The 20,127-nt window shown below is 46.7% G+C and overlaps 1 protein-coding gene across 1 annotated transcript in view; it reads left to right on the top strand.

The window, feature by feature from the left end:
• The window catches only part of Thsd4 (thrombospondin type 1 domain containing 4), a 572,599-nt gene that overhangs the window by 112,510 nt on the left and 439,962 nt on the right, over window positions 1-20,127 (top strand). The window contains exon 5 of the mRNA XM_050151848.1: window positions 14,888-15,335. Coding sequence (XP_050007805.1) covers window positions 14,888-15,335 — 448 coding nt within the window. The remainder of the gene's footprint in view (window positions 1-14,887; window positions 15,336-20,127) is intronic.

Genomic DNA, 20,127 nt, shown 5'->3' with positions numbered 1-20,127 from the left:
AAACCCTGCCTACAATATTTGTGATCCAGAGGGTGGTGATCCTGGCTTAGAATATGGAACCCTGGGGCTTCAGGGCACGCCTAGTGGTAGTCTCAATTGCCCACATTAAGGATGGAGGGGAATTTCCTGGCCTTTCCTTCATTGGCACTGCCTGCCGGAGCCTGCATGTGCTGCTGATCCGTCATAGCAATGGTGTGTTAAATCAGTCTCGACTGTCCCTGCGACAGAGCTGAGTTAAAGATGGCCACACTGTCTTGCCACAGCCTAGGGCAGGGTGGGACTTGAGTGCAGGGGTCCTGACCCTGGGGAACCTCTGTTCCCACTGCTCACAGTGTGCCTGCAGGTGACATCACCACAGCAGAGGCATGCAGGGCTGGTTGCCATAGTTACTGTATAGTTCACCCCTCTGTTGGTGCTTACAGCCCACAGCGTTTTCAGGTCCTTGCTTTCTTATCAACCCCACAGGCCCTCCTTTGCCATGGAGTTCTTTGTCTTGTTTCCTTTAACAAGGAGAAGCAGAACACTTCACATCCAGTGGCAGCTAACTCTGCACAGGGGGCTGAATAACCCTCTTCTCCCCTCCCCCCGACCCCCCTCCAAAGCTATCAGTCCCTAATCCCCAGGGTCTGTAAATGCTTACTTATTTGGAAAAGGATCTTTGCAGATGTGATTAGTTTAAGCATCTTGGGACTGGGAGATAATCCTGGATTATTCAAGTAGTCTTTTTTTTAAAAAAAAAAATCAGTTTTGCACTTACTGTTTTAAGTCAGCATACAAAGCAATGGGTTCCATTATGACGTTTTCATACACTGACCTTAATAGGAGAGGAATCAGTTGTAATGGTGGGCAAGAGAGGATGACAGAATACATGTGACTTCAAAATAGATGCCACATTTGAGTATGTAAAGGGACCAGCAGGAGGGGAGTGGAAAGGGAAAAGAAGGATAAGTGGGAGAGAGGACTTAAATGCATTCTTGAGTCCCATAAGAATGGGCAGATAGGAATTTGATAAGCAGACCTAGAGGACAAGGTGATGTGGAGGCAACATGGAAGGTAGGGTCGTGCTCTTACAGACTGAAGGGGTGTGGCCACAGGCTAAGGGTTGCTGGCAGTCTCCAGGTTCTGGAAGAGATAAGAACTGGGTAGTTATGTGTTGCATTGTGGTGAGAATGCATTGTAGAAAATGTGTTTTTAGGACTTTATTGCTATGTGGACCTTGTAGAGTCTACTACACAAACCAAGATGGTGATGTCAGTAGGTGATAGAATATGATGTACCACTGTCGTGTGCCCACGTGGCACAGGATTGCAGTCCAGAGGGTTCAAGGTCCTGTGGACATCTGCCTTCCAGTGAGTAATGGCGATTTCAAATGTGTCTCTCCATCTCCGGGGCTGCGAGGGGGTGTTCACTGACTCTGTGGGAGTTCTCCAGAGCAGCTGAGGAAGCAAACTAACCGTCTGAGGCTCTGGCTTAACGTCATAGTCTCATGTCTAAGCCACTCACATTGCACTCCCTCTTTTTATAGTATGAGAAGCATTCTGTGCTTAGATAGATAAGTGACAAGTCCTGAGACCCAGAGTATACTTGTGTGTGTTTGTGTGTTTGTGCGTGTGTGTGAGAAAGAGAAAGATCTCTGCTTTCCCAGCACTAGGATTATAAACACCATGCTTTTGGGGAAGGGTGTTATTTGTTTGTTTGTTTTTAATGAGGGTTCCAGGCTTGGATCCAGGTCCCCTAGCTTGTAAGGCAGGCACGTTAGTAACTGAACTCCCCAATCCAAGCCCCTGTTCTTAACTGCTGAGATCCTCTGCCTGTTCCGGACTCTACTGTAGCTGCCTGGTCCAGGCCAGGACAAGCCCCCTGGGACCTATGTTGTGCCTTCAAGACACACAGTCTTTTCTTCAGTCCCTCGTGAGCCTTTTCCTTGTACAAACATCTGATCTTCATGGGCCCCTATGGACGCAGCAGCAATGGACAGACACTTCTCTGGTCCTCAAAGAGTGTAGCATACAGTCCATTTCATTCTGGCGCTGAAGGTATTTTCTTTCTGGCTTTGGGAGAAACAGATTTTTTTTTTTATTTTTCTAGTTCCCTCTCTTTCTAAGTCAGCACGTCCATGGTTTGCTATGAACATGAACTTGGCATTTAAAAACTGGAGCAACTGCAGATGCTCGTGTTCCTGAAGAGCTTATCAGTCATCCATGCAGTAATGTTCGTTAATAATAAATAATATCTGTGCACCACAGCATTACCAGCTTGGCAGGCTGTTTCATATCCTGTAACCTCGGTTTCCTCATTTATAAAAAAGAGACAGAACCTAGTTCACTGTTCGCATTGCTGGTTAAATGGTGGTCACACGTACAAAACTGGCAGGTGGTTTGCTGTGACAGCTATTTGAATCTCTGTCTCCTTCACTGAACTAAGAGTAATAGATACACACCCTTAAACTAAAGAAGGTCCTTTAATGCAAGGAAGAGTCATAGTTATGTGTGATTTTCTTCCTCAAATTTCTAATGAAGAAAAAGATGAAGTGAAAAAAAAAGAAAAAGATGAAGTGATGTATGGTAATTGGACACACAGAAGATGGTGTAAGGGGCTGGGGAGATGGCTCAGCTGGTGAAGTGCTTACCTGGGTCCCATGCCAGAAGCCATGTAAAAATGCTAGGTGTGATGGTGAGCCCTTGTCATCCATATCGATGGCAGGAGAGGAAGCAGACATAGGAGGACCTCTGGGGATGACAGGAGAGCCAGTTTAGCCTGGCAGAAGCAGAGAGGGGAGGACCTCTGGGGATGACAGGTGAGCCAGCTTAGCCTGGTAGTTCTGGGGCAGTAAGATCCTAATGCAAAGGAACAAGGAAAGAGGAGGAATAAATGATACTTGGGGTTGTCCTCTGACCCCCACATACATAAATACACATGTGCACTTGCATACACGCACATGCACACACACACACACACATGCACAGAAAGTAGCATACAAATTCAGAGTGGGAGAGACATCAAGAATCCAAGGGAAATCGCTTTGCTTCCTCTGTGAGCCGGTCACGTAAAATATGCTCAGAAAACATAATTCATGTAGAAGCCATAATTCATGTTAGAATCATTATCATGGTTGTGTTAATGAATTCAGCAGAACTTGCAGAAAATCAATTTTAAATTTTCTTCAGGCTGTAGAGGGTCAGCAGCAGGGACAAGGGGCACTGTTTGAGAGGCCCCAGGAGAGAGGCTTTGGGAGCCAGTGTTCACTCAGTATCTGCCCTGACCAGGCCCTTTGCCCCACAGGTAATCCCATTCAGTTCCCCTTAAAACCCTTGTAGTCCCAAGAGCTGCTGGAGCTCAGATTACAGCCCACATTGGCAGCAGCTTGGACTCCCAAGAGGGCTTCTCTTACTCATACTAGAAGAATGAATGCATTCACTGTTCTTTCTTGCAAAGCCATTCCGCAGCTCTCCTTCCCGTGCCATGTGTGACACTAAGCCTCTGCTGTGGCCCCGCATTTGAGGTCAGAGGCTCTGTCTTTAACCTTCAGAGCAATAGTCTTCATGGGAACCAGCAATCGGGAGTAGCCACTGCAGCCATGCCTTGTGCTCGGCTCTTCCTGGGAGTGATTTCACCGAGTCTGTACACCAGCCAGATGGATAAGGCCTGGTTGTCTCTCTAAGACTGCTGGAAAGAGGAGCCCTGTGCAGGGGCTTGCCCATGGTTACACAGGTCATGAGGGACCTAGCAGGCCAGGCCAGGCTGATGGGATATCTGGGCTCTTCCTACATCCTATGTTACCACCTCTATGCCTGTTAAACTCCCTACCCCCCTTACACAATCGTCAAGAATGCCTTGCTTAGCAGAACAGAAGATGTGAAAACCATCTTTGCTTGAATCTCTCTCTCTCTCTCTCTCTCTCTCTCTCTCTCTCTCTCTCTCTCTCTCTCTCTCTCTCTCAGAGCTTCACTGATCCATTTCTTGCTTTTATGGAAATCCCAAAGGATGCCTCTTCCTCTGGTTCAAATCCTTTGGCCCGTGGGAGGACACACTGCCTTGCACTCTCACGTGCCCTTGTGTAGTGAATACCCTGTTTGGCTCTCAGTGCCATCTTCGCTGCTCTTTGACCATTGATTGTTCTGCTATATGGGAAATGGTTTCTCCTAATGCCCACTTGATTGTCCTTATTTCTTCGCTTTGAGTCACATTGAATAACAGAATTCAGAGCAGTCCTGGAAGCCCAGGGTCCCTCAGGTGAGCATCGTGTGTGGCTCACTCTTAGGCACGTGGCTGATTTTACAACGTGATTCTGGAAAAGCAGATGCTTGAAGTCAATGTCTGGAGTTGGGGCTTCTTCCCAGGAGGACAGGGTTTATTCTGAAGGTTGTTCTTTTGTTTATGTTGGAGGTGGTAGTGCGTGGGTTCCACCCTGTGAACTTTACCCACTCAGCAGGCAGTGGATAAGTCTCCAAAGATAATGTCTTTTTAAAATGTGGCTTCCTCATGCAAGAAAAGAGAGCTTTTAAATTCTGAGTCCTGGAGCTAGAGAGACACTCAGCAGTTGAGAGTGCTTGTTGATCTTCCAGGGGACCCTAGTTCAGGTTCCAGTACCCATGTTAGGTAGCTCGCAACTGTGTGTAACTCCAGCTTTGGGGCAGGGTATCCAGTGCCCTCTTTTATCCCCTTCAGGTACCTGCACACTTGTGCCATGCACACGTGCACAAAGGCAAACATACACATACAGAAATAAAAATAAAATGTTAAAATACAATAAAAACATAAACTTGGAGTCACTACAGAACCACCTTTCCTCCACTTCTGTTGCCTGTGGTCCTTGGTTCCCGACTTCTGCCAGCTTCCCAGGGTAATAGCTCTCCTTTGCCTTTAGTGAAACACACCCATCACCCGACAAGTCCCTCCCTTCTCCCCGCCTACATAGAGCGTTGGGGGAGGGGACCCTTCTTTCCTGCAGGCTCAGAGCAAGCCCATCAGCTGACTCTGGCTCTGTCTTTTACCCCGGTCATGGGGAACAGAGGCAGATCCGGTCAAACCCTCATCTTGGGTTTACTACACAGTAGTAAGCCAGGAAAGTGGTGGTTTTCATCATCTTAATTTGTATTTCATGGAGTGGCCAGAGTTTTGCTTCTTATCATTTGTAGACGCCAGATATTTTATTGCCCAGACCCACCCTGGCAGGAACTGCAGTCTTGTGAACTTCTAAAAGGACATCTGCACTCAACCCAAACCGTTTGCTCCAAGCCGCTTTGAACTCCGGCAGCACATGGTCTCCCTTCTCCTTTGGCAGGTGCTGGAAAAGGAACAGGGAGCTTGAGGGAAAATCAGGCTCTTCCAGCCCTCGGCCACAGACCCCTTCCTGCCCAGCCTGCTTCAGATAACAGCTTTGGAACACACATGTTTCCATTCCTTCTTAGCTTCCTCCCTGTAAGTTAGAACTCTGAGAACTTTGCAGATAGCCGCTGGTCACCGGTCTAGTTTTGCTACCTCCCTTGTCTTCCACCTAGGGGCATAGGGATGCTTTGGCTGGTTTATTAGAGTGCAGAGCCTTTGGTCTCTATGAGTCACAGGCTTTATTGACCCATCGGTTAGAGATGCCGAGCATTTAAACTCTTTGCCTCTCGCATGTGTTATTTTAGCAAATATTTAGAGTGCTTTCTGTGTCAGAGTTGGGACTAGCTCGGGGATTATACATACTGGATAAACAATGTCTGAGCATGGACCTGCAGAAGCTAAAGGTGTATGCGGAAGCTTGATCTTGACTTACCAGTGTCCAGCCATACACAGGCAAGGGTGCACGGGCTGCCTCTGAGAACATTCACTATGGGAAAAAGTTGATCAGGAGCCCATGATCATGTTGGACCTAGAAGGTTGCACCAGTGTCTGAGTGTACCAATGAGGCAGAATTCCAACTGGAGTCTGGTTGTTTGAGCCCTGGTTTGATCCATTGTCGCTGGGGTTCAGGATATGGGAGAATATGAAGACCAAAGGGCAGACCAAGAACACTGAGGATGAGATGACGAGTGATGAAGGGCATCCAATAGCTACAAACCTAAAGTCCTCCAGATTTCAACATTGTTCTCTAGCCAGAGATGAGCCACAGATCGGTTTTGTTTGTTTGTTTTGTATGTAACTGTGTGCATACACTGTGTGTTGCAAGTATACCTTGGGTGGCCCATCCATCATTTTTTATTATTATTATATTTGAGACAGAATCTTCATGGGATTTTGAGTGCACTGATTCAACTAGACTGGCTGACCAGCATGCTGGTTTTCTACATGGGTGCGGAGGATCAAACTCAGGTCATGACATTTGGAAGGCAAACATTTTATTAACCGAACCATATCCTCAGCTCCCATAAAAGGTGTTGTATGTAGAGGGCACTGTGTCTTACTTCCACATCACAGTCAGCCGCCATGTTGGCAACAGACTTTCCACAGAGTCCGCCGTGCTCTGTACTACCCAGGCCTTCAGACTCAGGCTTCAGTCTCTGGTTGTTGGCTCTCAGTTCCTCTCTGACCTGCCTGCTACACAGACTCACACTCTCCTTGAGTTTAAAAGGATGATTCTAAGGCCCTACCACCTTTTCCATGGCCTGTGGGATAAGCTATACTTTTGTTCTCTGCAGCCTAGATGTTGGCTCTTTAGCAACACAGCCCACTCCTAAAGATTCCTTTCCCCTTGTGATAATTTTACTTTGTTTCAAGACAGGACCTCAGATTGTAGCCCAGGTTCCCTGGAACTCACTACTGTAGCACAGGCTGGCCTTGAACTTTCCGTAGTCCTCCCGTTACAGCCTCCTGAGGGCTGGGTTTACAGGCTTTCGCTACCATGCCCCGTTTGCGATGTCTGGCTCTTCTGTGGTGTTGCAGCCCTCTGTCTCATTCCGGAAATGAGCACTGGGAAAGAGAAGGTGTTACTAAAAGAGATGCACTGACTGATCCTCAGACCATCCCTCCTGCTAGAGTACCAGGATGCTGTGGGTTCAGCAGACCTTGTTTCTTGTGCATCTGCCAGCACTGAGAACAGCTGTTAGAAGTAGTTCCTACTGCTCTGTGTGTGTGTATGTGTGTGTGTGTGTGTGTGTGTGTGTGTGTGTGTGTGTGAGAGAGAGAGAGAGAGAGAGAGAGAGAGAGAGAGAGAGAGAGAGAGATTGATTGATTTTTGGTATCTGACCCAGGCTGACCTCAAGTTCACTATGTAGCCAGAGATGACTTTGGACTCCTCTCCTCCTTTCCCCACCTCCCAATTGCTGAGATTACAGGTATGTGCTATCACACCTAGTTTTTGCAGGAACACAAGGCTTTGTGTGTGGTTAAGCAAGCTGTCTGCCAACTGAGCTATAGTTCTAATCCCTAAAAACCCTTAAAATGGATTTTGTTTCTAAACTGTATGTCTCTGTTCTTTGAGGCTTTCGTACATGTATACAGCGTGTTTCAATCCTCCCTATCCTTCTTCTTCCTCCAGCTCCTCCAGATATCCCCAGAAGTGATGTCCCCAGAAGTCCCCCACCCACTTCATAGCCCATTTGCTTTTCTTTTATAATCATTGCGTCTAATTAGAGCTGCCTGTATGAGCATGGGTGTAGGCCATTCGCAGGAACATGGACAACCTAGCAGAGGCCACAGCCCCAAAGGAAAAGGACTCTTTCTCTCCCAATTGCAGCCTCTAACTGCCAATAACCCGATGCTAGGGGTGGGCTCTCCTAAGCCCCGCTCCACCCACACTGGAATGTTGACTGGCTTGGTCTTGTAGAGGTGTTGTGTAGAAAGTGTGGCTCCTGTGAGTTTATGAGTGCTCTGCCGAGTCCAGAAGGCATTGTTCTGCAGCAGTACTAAAAGCCTTCTGGGTCTTCTTGATGAACTGTGAGTGATGGTCATCACTGCAAATCCCATTTCCCTCCTGCTTCTCCTAGCTTCAAGGACCATGTGGAAGGAGGAGAGAGCAGGAAGGTGCCCATGTGTATCTCGAGCCAGGAGTAGAGGCAACCTTCAGACTCAGCATCTCTGTATTTTGGTGTTTGTGATACATAGCATTACATTTCCGCGTGTTGGAATTTGGTGCTAAGACTAGGGTGCAAAGCACGGGCCTGCTAAGTGTTTTTGCTTGCTAGAGAACAGTGAAAAGTTAGAATGTGACGGAAAGGACCCCTTCTCCTTCTCTGAACACAGTATGGGCCGTATTTTCAACAGAATCTGGCATGGCGCCTTCCATCCACCCTTACCAGTCTGCGCTCTGCAGGAGAGATAGGCAGATCATTCTGTCTCCAAGCTCCCTTGCTGTCTTCTCTGGACTTATTGCTCCTCAAAACTTGATTATCTGTGTGCGAGAAGTGTTACTTCTCTGACTGTGGAAAACCCTGAACCTCCCCAGCAAAGCCATGCCACTTTGGCACACTCAGGGCAATAGAGCTCTTAGGTGGCCCCTCTGCAGAGTCTCCATCTCCCTTAGCTCTCAGACTTCTTTCCTGAGGCTTCTTGAAGGTGGCAGTCACAGGGGTTGTTGCTCTCTGGGATGTTGGGTCCTTGAATGTGATTAATGTTAGCACAGCTGAGGGGCTGGGCCTCTTGCAGGGACCTACCTGACTGAGCTGGAGGAGGAAAGAGAAGAGAAATAAACATGGAGAGTGTAAGAAACATAAACAGGTCTGCTTCCCAAAGGCTCCTCACTGCCTGTTCTTTGCTATGCTTGGAACTAAGAGGTGGCAAGCCATCTATTGGTTACAAGTGCCCGTTAGCCTTGCCTGAGTGGCTCTTTAACTAAAAAGGTAGTCATGCAAGATTGGAACTCTAAATTCTTCAGTCCTTTCACAAGAAGTATGTGTGTGCATTTGCATATTTCATATGTGTGCATATACACATGTGTGTGACCTGTGTGTTATTTCTTCCTTGTCATTTCTCTATCTCTCTGTCTGTCTATCTTCCTACCTACCTATCTCCCTCCCTCCTTTTTTCTTTTTTCCTTCTTCTTCTTCTTCTTCTTCTTCTTCTTCTTCTTCTTCTTCTTCTTCTTCTTCTTCTTCTTCTTCTTCTTCCTCCTCCTCCTCCTCCTCCTCCTCCTCCTCCTCCTCCTCCTCCTCCTCCTCCTCCTCCTCTTCCCCCCTCCTCCTCCTTCTCTTCCTCCTCCTTCTCCTTTTCTTCCTCCTTCTTCTTCTCTTTTCATTACCCTGGAACTCACAAGTAGACCAGACTGTCTGTTCAGCAAGCCTAGGAGTTTCTATCTCTTCCTCCCCAGTGCTGGGGTTCCAAGCTCACTTTACCATGGACTTTTTGACTGTGGGCTCTGAAGATTTAACTGGGATCCTCATGCTTGCAAGACAACCACTTCACTGGCTAAGCTATCTGTCCAGCCTATTTTTTTCTCAGTTTGAGAACAGAGGGTATGACCTTCCTTCTTAGTCCAAGGACCTGCTTCTTCTCTAGGTGTCAGGAAGTTTCCCACCAAACAAAGAACATTTGATTTCTACATAGAGGGAGGTGACCTTGTCCTCAGGACCACAATTGATTAATACTCTTTAGATAAAATATAGTATTTCATTTGCTCTTAGCATATTTTATCACTTTTTTGGCTATCTCATATCAAAGAAAAGAAACATGCAGTAAGGAGACTTGCTTACCTTGGGTGTCAGGGACTGGAGCCATTCATTTGTGCTTTACTGTTTTCAGTGGTTAATTATTATTTTTAAATTAAATTAACTTTTATGTGTATGGTTGTTTTCCGCACATTTATATCTCTGCACCATGTATGTGCCATGTCTGAGGAGGCCAGGTATCCTGGCACTGGAATTAGAGAAGGTTGTGGACCACGACATGAATGCTGGGAATTGAATTCACATGTCCTCTGCAAGAATGGGCAGTGCTCTTAAGCTCTGGGCCATCTCTCCAGCCCATCAGTGGTTGGTCAGTGAAAGTGAACCCCCATCGTGTCCTTGTCATTGTGGCAGGCGGTGGAGATAAAGATAAATAAGACCTAGCCTCAGGACTAGTGACTCCAGCAGGAATGTGGCCAACAGCAACCGTAAGAAAAGAGGGTCATAGGGTGACAGCTGCATGGGGTCCAATGGGAAGTCAAGAAAGGACATGTTTTCTGTAGCCAGCTGTGTTGGAGTTTGGATCAGGCTGTGTTGCTGAGAAGAACCTCAGTCATAGGTAGGTGTGCATTTCGGGTCTTAGACTTAGGCAGGCAGCATGAGCCGAGGAAACAATACAGACCAAGGCTGGGCAGGCCTGGAGAGAAACTGCAGGGACAGGGACAGGACTGGTCCACCCAGGGCTTAGGGGACAGAAGATACAGTAATCCACACTGGCTAAGCCGAGATGTGGGCTTCCTGCTGCGAAGTGGGTAAAGTGTGAGAGCCAGTCTACATCTGGGATGGAGTGCTGTAGACCGGCTAGCACACTACGTGTGTTCCCTAGACAAAGAGCAGAAACACCTCCCATGGCTTCTTGGAAACACAGAGTCTCAGGCCCAGGTCCAACTTGGCAGCTAGAGCTTCACAGTCTGACGTAGCAGGTGTCCTAGGTGTTCTGAAGAGCTAGTCTATGATGCGGAGCCCAGACTGGGGTGGGCTGCTCCAGATGTGTGTGGCAGTGCTTGGGAGCTACCATTGAAGTGAAGCCCTCAGCTGCTGCATGGCTGACACCAAGGGGCTTGTAACAAATGCAGACTCATCCCCCGGACAAATCACAAGCTTATTGTGACCCTAGGAGATTTACTTGCTCCCCACAGGCTGGTTTAGAGTCAGGCATTGGGGTTGATGATCAGGACTGTGGTATAGTCAGGATGCTCAAACTGTGATGCCATCTTTATAAGTGAGTATGGGTTTAGCACGGGGGGTGGAGTGAGGCAGAGATTAACAGCATGGAACATAAAAAAAAACATTATTATTAATGGCTCTAGCTCTCACTTGCCTGTCTGGAGAGTATCACCTGAAATGTCACATCCTAGTACTTCACTGGGCAGTGACCTGGTTCTATCCCCATTAGGAGTAAATGGGGCACCAGGATCGAGTAGCTTATTCAGTGCCCCTCTTTTTCACCAGTGGCAGAGCTGAGGTTCTCACTCATGATTCTTGGCGTCAGGGTGTCTATCTTAGACGACTGCAGTATTGTAGCTTTCATGTCTCTGATCTCTGAACTGTAACTTATTGCTGGTTCTGGTTTCATGTCTGTGATAAATACCCTGGCCAAAAGCCGCACGGGAGGAAAGGGTTTATTTGGCTTACAGGTCCAGGTGATGGTCCATTATTGTGGGGAAGTCAAGGTAGGAAGAAATTCTTGGAGGAGCAAATAGAGATGAGTCTATCCAAGCTGCCTGCTGGCTTGCTCTTAGCCAGCCTTCTCCACTCCTGCATCGGTCAGGGCCCAGCTTAGGGAATGGTGCCACCCACCATGGGCTAGGTCTTCCTGTACCAACTAACAAGACAATCCCCAAAGACATGCCTACAGGCCAGTCTAACCTACTTAATTCTGCTCTTCCCTGGCGACTCCAGGTGACTCCAGATGCTGCAGAGTTGACGGTTAGAACTAACCGTCACATTGCTTAACTTTTAACAATTAGCCAAAATTTTGTCAAGTGAAATTCCTAAAGGAAAATTCCACAGCTTGGTTCTGACAAGGCTTAAGAGAAAGCCAACTTATCATCCCCCTCGGCAGCTGCTGCGTGCTCTCCTAGAAAGGTTAAACAGCCACGTGGGGCCCCATGGCCGCATCTGTGCTTATTGTCACAACGCTGTGTAAATTTTACCCCGTTCTGCCGAGGCCCCCCGCAAGTGGCCAGATGGTCCCTGTCTTAGTGAGGAAGAGGCCACCCTGAACCACCAAGATTGTTTGCTCTGATGGGTCACAAGGCAATAAATGCTGTCCCAGCCAAGTGGGGGTGACTCTGTTGCTGTTACCTCCACATTAGGAGTTAAGGCCTCAGAAATCAAATTGCTCACAATCATGTCTGACTTGCTTGCTCGTTGTAATCTGTTTCTCAAAATAAAACTAGCATCTAATGATTTTACATCATTGTCTTTCCAAAGGTGGGGTGGTTTCAGGATATTTGAATGGTTTTAGAGCATTGTGAAGAGCCCCCTTCACTCTCCTCTCACTCCACCACTGAAGACAATGCGATTCCAAAACTAGACATTTATATGTGTCTCACCCTCGGGGTGAGGGTCTGCTTTGGGGAAGACGCTTCCATCGTCATCCATCCCAGCAGCTGCTCTCTGCGGCCCACGAGCATCATCAAGCAGGCATGGTTTCATTAGTGTGTGCTGATTTTGACAGACAACAGGCAGCCTGTGCACAGGCAAGCAGACCTTTACCGTGGGCCCCAGACGCAGAGGGCTGTTTTTGTTTCACCACCATCGCTCTCTCGTTCTTCACTAACACCAATCATTTCTGATCTTAATTTTTGACCCCTTTGGAGGTTCAGTTTAGTTCAGTTCTGTGACTTTGTTCCTCAAAGCTGTGGATCTATGGACCAGTGGCACGGACCCTCCTGGGGGATTGTTGGAAATGCAGGGTCTCAGGCTCCATCCCAGATCTCACAAACTTAAGTGCACCCCTTCGTCTGTGTGTGTGTGTGTATGTGTGTGTGTGTGTGTGTGTGCATGTACACTCACATGAAGAGGCCAGAGGTCAAAGTTAGCTGTCTTACTTAATCACATACCCCCTTACTTTTTTAGATAAAGTCTCTGCATGAACCTGGAGCTCACTGGGCCAGCTAGACTGACTGGCCAGCAGGCCAGCTTTTTTTGTTGGTACCTTGGGGGGACCAACTGAGCTTCTCATGCTTATACATCAAGTACTTTACCAAGTGAGCCCCCTCTGCCCCCCCAGAACCTGCATCTCAACAAGGTCCTAGGCACCAGCAATTGAGAGGTGTTCTACCCCAGTTATCTGGGTTTCTCCGTTACCTTCAGCTACAGTCTACACTGAGCACTTACTTTGGGGCTAGATTTTCATTTTGCTAGGCTTTAAGAACTTAAAAAACATACACACTCCAAAATTCCTTCCTTTGCCTTCCTATGATGTCATTCATTTTACCTGGCCTGCCACAAGAAAGAGGCAAATTGGGTCCAAGTCCTATATGTATTCTAAGACTTACTTCTTAGTGGCGTCTGTTAAAGCCTCCACCATTAACTGAGTCCCAAGTGTTGCCAAGATTAATTGAGAAATGCCTGAAGGTAAAATAAATACTGCTGCTTGGTTTAATTCAAAACCATATCAGCCAAGAATGGAGGTGCAATTAGTGATAAAGATGTTAATAATTAGTTGTGCTCTGTTAAGTTTTATATTCATGGTTATATAGAGTGGAGAAAGAATTTCCCCAGGAGGGCAAAAATCAATGTTTCACCTTGATTGCTATTTTAATGTGCTTATTTTAATGGGGCCATCCTGCAGAAACCCTTGGGCACATTTCCAGTTTTACATAAATGTAGAATTAATTATTATGGAAGCATATAATTTTAGAGTTGGAGCAACCTTGGCGGTCATTTAATCCAGTTTAGTCATTCCTCAAATAAGAATTGAATTACTTAAGTCTTTCTGCAGAGTAGTGAATGCTGGGAGTCCCTCCTCCCAATGGCCAGGACACCTTCTCAGATCCCTCAGATATGTGTGTTTCCTGTTGCCTCCGAATTTCCTCCAGACACAATGAAGTAGATTATTTCTCAGCTTCTCACCCTGGCCTGCGTTCTGCTCTTGTTGCTTTTGGTTGTGAGGTTGGAGTCCTGGAACACGTGCCTGGTTCCCTTCTGGTCTGCACCATTCCTAGCTCTGGGTTGTGTCCACAGTATTTGCATAACAAATTGCCATGTTCAGGGCTGGAGAGCCTCTCCTCTTCTTGCAGAGGACCTGAGTTTAGTTCCCAGTGACCCCATCTGGCAGTTTACAACCCCTGTAACTGCAGCTCCAGAGGATCTGATGCCCTCTTTTGCCCTCCCCCGCCCCCAAGAAAAATTAAAAGCTAAGTAAGTAATTTGACAGGCAGTTCTGGGCCTGGCTCTGGTTTCCCTTTGCAGCGCTGGTACTGAGAATGGAGACCAAGCCTCGTGCACGTGAAGGGTGTTCTCTACCAGTGAGAAGGTTGGGGACTTGTAAGGACTGACTGACTGTCTTCCTACTGGTGGCATGAAATTGGACACGATGGGCATATTTATACCAGAGAAGTCGGCAAATCTTCAAATCAGTGCCTTTTGATTTCAAGAAATGCAGTTTAAACATTTATGGGCATAACCACTGCATATGTATTTCCACAAGGTCTCAGAAGGCAGCGCATCTTTACAAAGTCTAAAGACTCATGCCAGCATGAGGACACCTCGTTGCGTAGCATAGGTCTCCTCAGGAATTGTGGGATGGTAGGCAGTCGCTTAATCCCTGCTTATCTTTTAAGGTCAAGGCAAGTTAGGTCTCAAGACTTTAGTAGAATGTCATGGTTTAGGCAAAGCTCCACCTACCTACCCAAAAATGCTCTTAGGATTCACACAGTCATAGAGATTATGAGAAATTCACAGTTGAGTGAGAAAAAAAAATTCATTGTAAGGAAAAAAATGTGAATGGGAAAGTAACTGTTGCTGAAGCTGCAGCTGTATCTTTACAGGTCTCAGGAATCCCTTAGCTTCCTAAGACCTGCAGAAATGCCCAGCGTGCAGTGAGCTTACACTGACCACAGCCCAAGCGTCGTGGTGCAGTGAGCTTACACTGACCACCTCTTGTGATTTTAACTTGGTTTCTAATCTCTCACATTACCTGCAGGTCATCCAACCACTGATTCCTACCTCCGTTTTACGTCAGTCTCTAGGGAGCTTCTGTTCTGGCTTCCATGATGTCTATTCTGGGCTCTTGAGAGTCGCTATAGAAATTCACATGACTCTGCTGGTCTTTGTTGTGTGCCTGTCTTTAGGAGCAGGACCCGAGGTCCCATCGGCCCTGGCAAGTACGGTTATGGGAAGGCTCCCTACATCTTACCACTGCAGACAGATACCACGCATACTCCGCAAAGGCTTCGGAGACAAAGACCTTCATCCCGACCTTCCAGATCCCAGGAGGCTTCTGCTTCTAGGCAGGGCTACAGGCCACCATCCCACCAGTTCTCCCACAGTGGACCTCTCTACCAAAGTGACAGCGGCTCTCGTTCTGGACTGCCGGCTTCTGAGGCCTCTATCTATCAGCTGCCCTTGACTCATGAGCAAAGCTATCCTGCAGCTCCAGGTCTCTACCACAGTCCGGAACTGAGCAGCAACGGCGGTGCCAGGCCCCAGGGCTCAGCTCAGGCCTTTCCCCAGCATCTGCGGTCTACAGCCATCTCGTGCATTGGGGCCTATCGGCAGTACAAACTGTGCAACACCGACGTGAGTACACAAACCTCAGTCTGGGCTTGCAGGCAGCTGTTTTTCTTAATTTCTGGTCAGTTGACACCCAGTACATGGAAGATTGAGGGGGCCCAATCTCCTCTTTCTTTTCTTTCCATGTATTCACCCATATGTGCTGCTTGTATATATGTGTGTGTGTGTGTGTATAAAGCTAATGCTTTAAAAATTGTACATAACTGATGGAATCACATCAATAATCTTGTAATAGCAATATTATTAATTGCCTATTTCAGGATAACAACTTTGAAAGTATCAGTAGTATATGCCAAAGTGATTATATTTTGCACCTTCTTATGTGGTTGCACAGGTATGTTTAGGACAGATGCCTGTGTCACATGCCTTGCTCATCCATTTTCCACCTTAATATTTATTTATTCTTTTCTTGTTAAAGATTTATTTATTTTTGTTTCTGTGTACGTGTGTGGGCCTCTGTGAGTTTATATACATCATGTAGGTGCCAGAGCATATGGAGGCCAGAAAAGGACATCGGGTCCCTTGAAACCGGACAGCTGTGTGCTGTCTCATGTGGGTGCTGAGAACTGAACCTGAATCTTCTGGAGGACCAGTATATACTCTTAGCTGCCGATTTGTCTCGCCAGCTCCTCGTTTTTTGAGGCAAGAGCTTGTTGAATGTGGAGCTCACTGATTCGGCTATTCTAGCTGGCTAGCAAGCCCCAAGGATCCTTCTGTTTCTGGCTCCCCAGAACTGGGATTACAAGCACACGTTACACACCCTTTTGTGGCCGGTGCTTTACCTATGAGCCATATGCTTAGCCTCAACAAATCTCTTCTTTTCTCATGAGTCTATGGCTGCCAAGGAAGTAGGTGTTTGGGGAGGCTCCTTGCTACTCCATAGAGTAAACACTTCAGGTGATGTACCACAAGGGAGAGAGTTGTGAGGTCATAAGAGTTTCATCTTAGGAGAGAAGCCGGGACAGCCGGGACAGTAGCCGCCTGCAGAGCGCCCTGGCCAGCGATTCCATTCTCACTTAGCAGAGGATTTTCAAGGATCTTAAGAATTTGAATAGGGCTGGAGAGATGGCTCAGTGGTTAAGAGCATTGCCTGCTCTTCCAAAGGTCCTGAGTTCAATTCCCAGCAACCACATGGTGGCTCACAACCACCTGTAAAGAGGTCTGGCGCCCTCTTCTGGCCTTCAGGCATACAGACAGAATATTGTATAAATAATAAATAAATATTAAAAAAAAAAGAATTTGAATAGCTGTCATGGTGTGGACAGTGTGGATATTCACTTTTGATATTAGCTCAATAAGTAGTTCCCGATCCTGCTTTCTTCCCATATTGCAAGAGCCTCTGCTCCTGTTAATAGCTCGCCTCAAGCCGGTCATTGCATGTGCTACTTCCCCGGCCTCCTTTAATCCTCTGCTTAGCTTGACGCATTCTCTGTCCTCCCCGTTCCACAGCTGCAAAGCAAGGGTCAGCAACTTGAGCAGACACCACAGCTACTGGGTAGGAAGGCAGGTGATTGTTACAAACCGTGTCTGGCTGGCTGCGCAGCTCCTAACGGCAGTGTCGAACCAGGAGAGAAGAGAGAGGAAGGAGGGGATGCGGGGAGGTTGAGCTTCTAAGCTGCTACAGTTTCCATTAATAATTTAATCTGCCTTAATACTCGTCGGTGGGTAACGGGACAGCTGGTATGTATTAGCTCCAATTTCCTCATTAAAAATCTATTTCCTGCTATGGAGTCCATAGAAGTGACTTAATTTGTGATCTTAATAATTCCTCCAAACGCCTGCCTTGCCTTTTAACCTGTTCCTCCATGGCAAGATTTCAGGGATTATTCGTTTCTATAAAGCTCTCATTTTTCTAAAGCCGTAGCCAGCCAGCCAGCCAAGTCACAGCGCCTTCCGTGCCATGGGAGATGAAAGCCCCATTGTCTTGTTGGGCTGAGGATGGAGCTCCGTGGTAGAGCATTTGGCGAGCGTGCATGAGGCTCTGCATTTCATCCTCCATAATGAAGAAAAAAAAAGTCAAATCTACTTTATTGTGTTGTTATGAGGATCAAATGAGGTGTTGTCTTTTTAAAATGTTTTGTGAATTGAAAAAGTAAGGAGTTGCTCGCCTACAGGATCAGATGTGGCTCTTGTTTGAAATACACACGGCTGTTCTATTAAAACGAAATAAATTCTTTGGTAGAGTAGAGCATAGTCTCCCATTGACAAGTACATTTTGTGATTTTAAGATCAAAGTGAATCATAAGGAGGAAGGAAAAGACAGAGGACCCTGGGAATAACTGTGAGTCATCATCACTTGGCCCTTCATTCATCTGGCCTGCATTCTTTCTTTAAAAAAATATGTGTGTGTCTGAGGGAGAGAGACAGAGACAGAGAGAGGGGGTGTATGTTAAATGTGTGAGACAGAGACACACACATACAGAGACACAGACAGAGAGGGGGTGTATATTATATGTGTGAGGCAGAGACACACACGGAGACACAGAGAGAGGGTGTCTGTTATATGCATGTGAGTACTTGAAGTCAGGAGAGGGTGTCAGATCCCCTGGAGCTGGAGTTACAGGCATTTGTGAGTCATTTGAAGTAGGTAGTAGAATCTGAACTTGGGGGCCTTTGGAAGAACAAGTGATCTTGGCCCGTGAGCCATCTCACCAGCCCCACACATATCAATTTATTATCCAATTACTGTTTGCAAAATAGGGAGCTAGAGCCAGGTGTGGTAACATGTGTCTTTAATCCCAGCACTTGAGAGGCAGAGTCAGGCTCATCTCCAAGAGATGGAGACCTGCCTGGTCTACATAGTGAGGGCTATATAGAAAGACCATGTCTCCAAAAACCAAACCAAAACCAAACAAACAAACAAACAAAACAGAGTTAGGAATGATACAGAGAAACAGAAGTGAGCCAGTCACCTCTCTGGTCCCTTGACCCCTTGACTTGCATTCTTAAAGCAGACACTCTGCTTGCTCTCAGTAGAAAGAAATCATGGCTTCCCGGGGAGCCAGCGTAAATCCATTGAAGAGACTGAATGCAGAGAGAGATTTACCTGAGTTCATTCATGATGTTATCTGATTTGGTGTGTGTGTGGTGGTGGTGGGTTATGTTGCACAGGCTAGCTGTGAATTCACTGTGTGCAGAGGATGCTCTTGGACCCTGCTGAGACTGTAGGCGTACACCACCACTCCCGGTGTTCTGGACATTTTAATAGTAGGAAATAGTTAGGTCTCCAGTACAGGACAAAATCAACTGTCCTGTACCTTATAGGTTTCATTTCATAATTTTATTGTGACACTTTGCACAGTGCATGCCACGGTCCAGATCACACACCCTGCCTGCCTTTATGGGGAGATAGTGTCTCTCCCATGCGTCCTGATATTGCCTGTATTCTTTTAATAAGGTCTGAATTTCTTGTAACTTGCACCACAACCCATGAATACTTAAAAACTTCCCTTTTTAGGAATCTCCAAAGGCCATCTCTGAGTATGATGATCTCCTGGGAGGTTCTCCAAGATTCAGGATACAGTTATACTTGTAACTTCTTACAGTGAGAATAAACAAGGAAAACCTGGAAAAGAGAAAGACACAAGGGACCAAGTCCAAAGACAGCCAGGCGCTGGGTCTCAAGAGCCCTCTCCTTTGGAATCTCAGTATGGGTCCTCTATTGGTGAATTGTTGAGAAACGTGAATTTTCTGCTAGAGACACATTTCTCTATACTAAAGCTTTTGGGGGGATTTGGTCACGAGCCATTCTCTGTCTCATTACAAAATTCTAGACTTGCAAAGGAAAGCAGGCGTTCTGCATAGACTAGATTGTTTATACAAAGACTGGAATCCTGGTGGCTATGCTTGCCCTTTAGAGGTTGAAGAGAACAGTCCTGAAGTCTGCACTCCGAGACTTCAGCCCCCACCCAACTTTGCAAACAGGCTTTTCTAAGGAGAGCAGTCTCAAACATTCTAGCATCCTAGCGCCAATGATGTCAAGTAGACCTCTCCACGCCCTCCTCTTCCTGATGCCCATGAAGAGATGACATGCACCCCTAAATTATGCAGGTCTTCTACTCCAAGAGGAAAAAGCCAAGGGCGATATTATAGAAAGCATTACCAAAACTAACAGAGAATGCAGGCTAATACCTAGGTCTTTCCCAAAGATTAAAAAACACACATGCACCTTCAGTTCTCTTCTGGGCAGTGTCGGAGAGAAGAGAAAGATGGGGATGCAGTCAAGTGCAGGCTGCAAGCACGGTTCTCGGCTCCATCCTTAAACCTGTGTTCAGCCTGTCTTCAGCCCTCCCCCCATTTCTAAGTTTCTTACGACAAGGGGTCAGTTTTGAGATGTACAGTGCTGACTATGAGAAGGTCAGATTAGGGGCAAATATTTTGCAGACTTCTATAAATCAGAACCCTGACTCTTCTCTGTTCATGGCTCCTCTGTCTACAGCATAATGGTCTAAGGCAGCAGATCTCAACCTTCCTAATGCTCAGACTCTGTAATACAGTACTGTTCCTCAAGTTGTAGCAACCACCTAATCAGAAAGTTACTTTTTGTTGCTTCTTCATAAGTGTAATTTTGTTACTGTTGTGAACTGTAATGTAACTATTTCTGAAGATAAAAGTTTGTTGGGAGTCTCCACCCCTAAGTTGAGAACCGCTGGTCTAAAGCTCTTCAGGGAAAGTCCTGCTTGCAGGTGCTTGTCTGGCATTGTATATGGTGCAAGAATACTTGGCCAGCAGGGGAGAATCCTGGGAACACAGAGTGGGAGCCCTGGGTTGGGGAAGACTCTACTGAGTAGGTCATTAT

The sequence above is a fragment of the Alexandromys fortis genome, unplaced genomic scaffold, assembly GCF_014885135.2.
Source record: "Alexandromys fortis isolate MF-2015 unplaced genomic scaffold, M_Fortis_MF-2015_v1.1 scaffold_70, whole genome shotgun sequence".
Classification (NCBI taxonomy): Eukaryota; Metazoa; Chordata; class Mammalia; order Rodentia; family Cricetidae; genus Alexandromys; species Alexandromys fortis.
The sequence above is the reverse complement of the archived record's forward strand: the minus strand, read 5'-3'. Positions and strand labels throughout refer to the sequence as shown.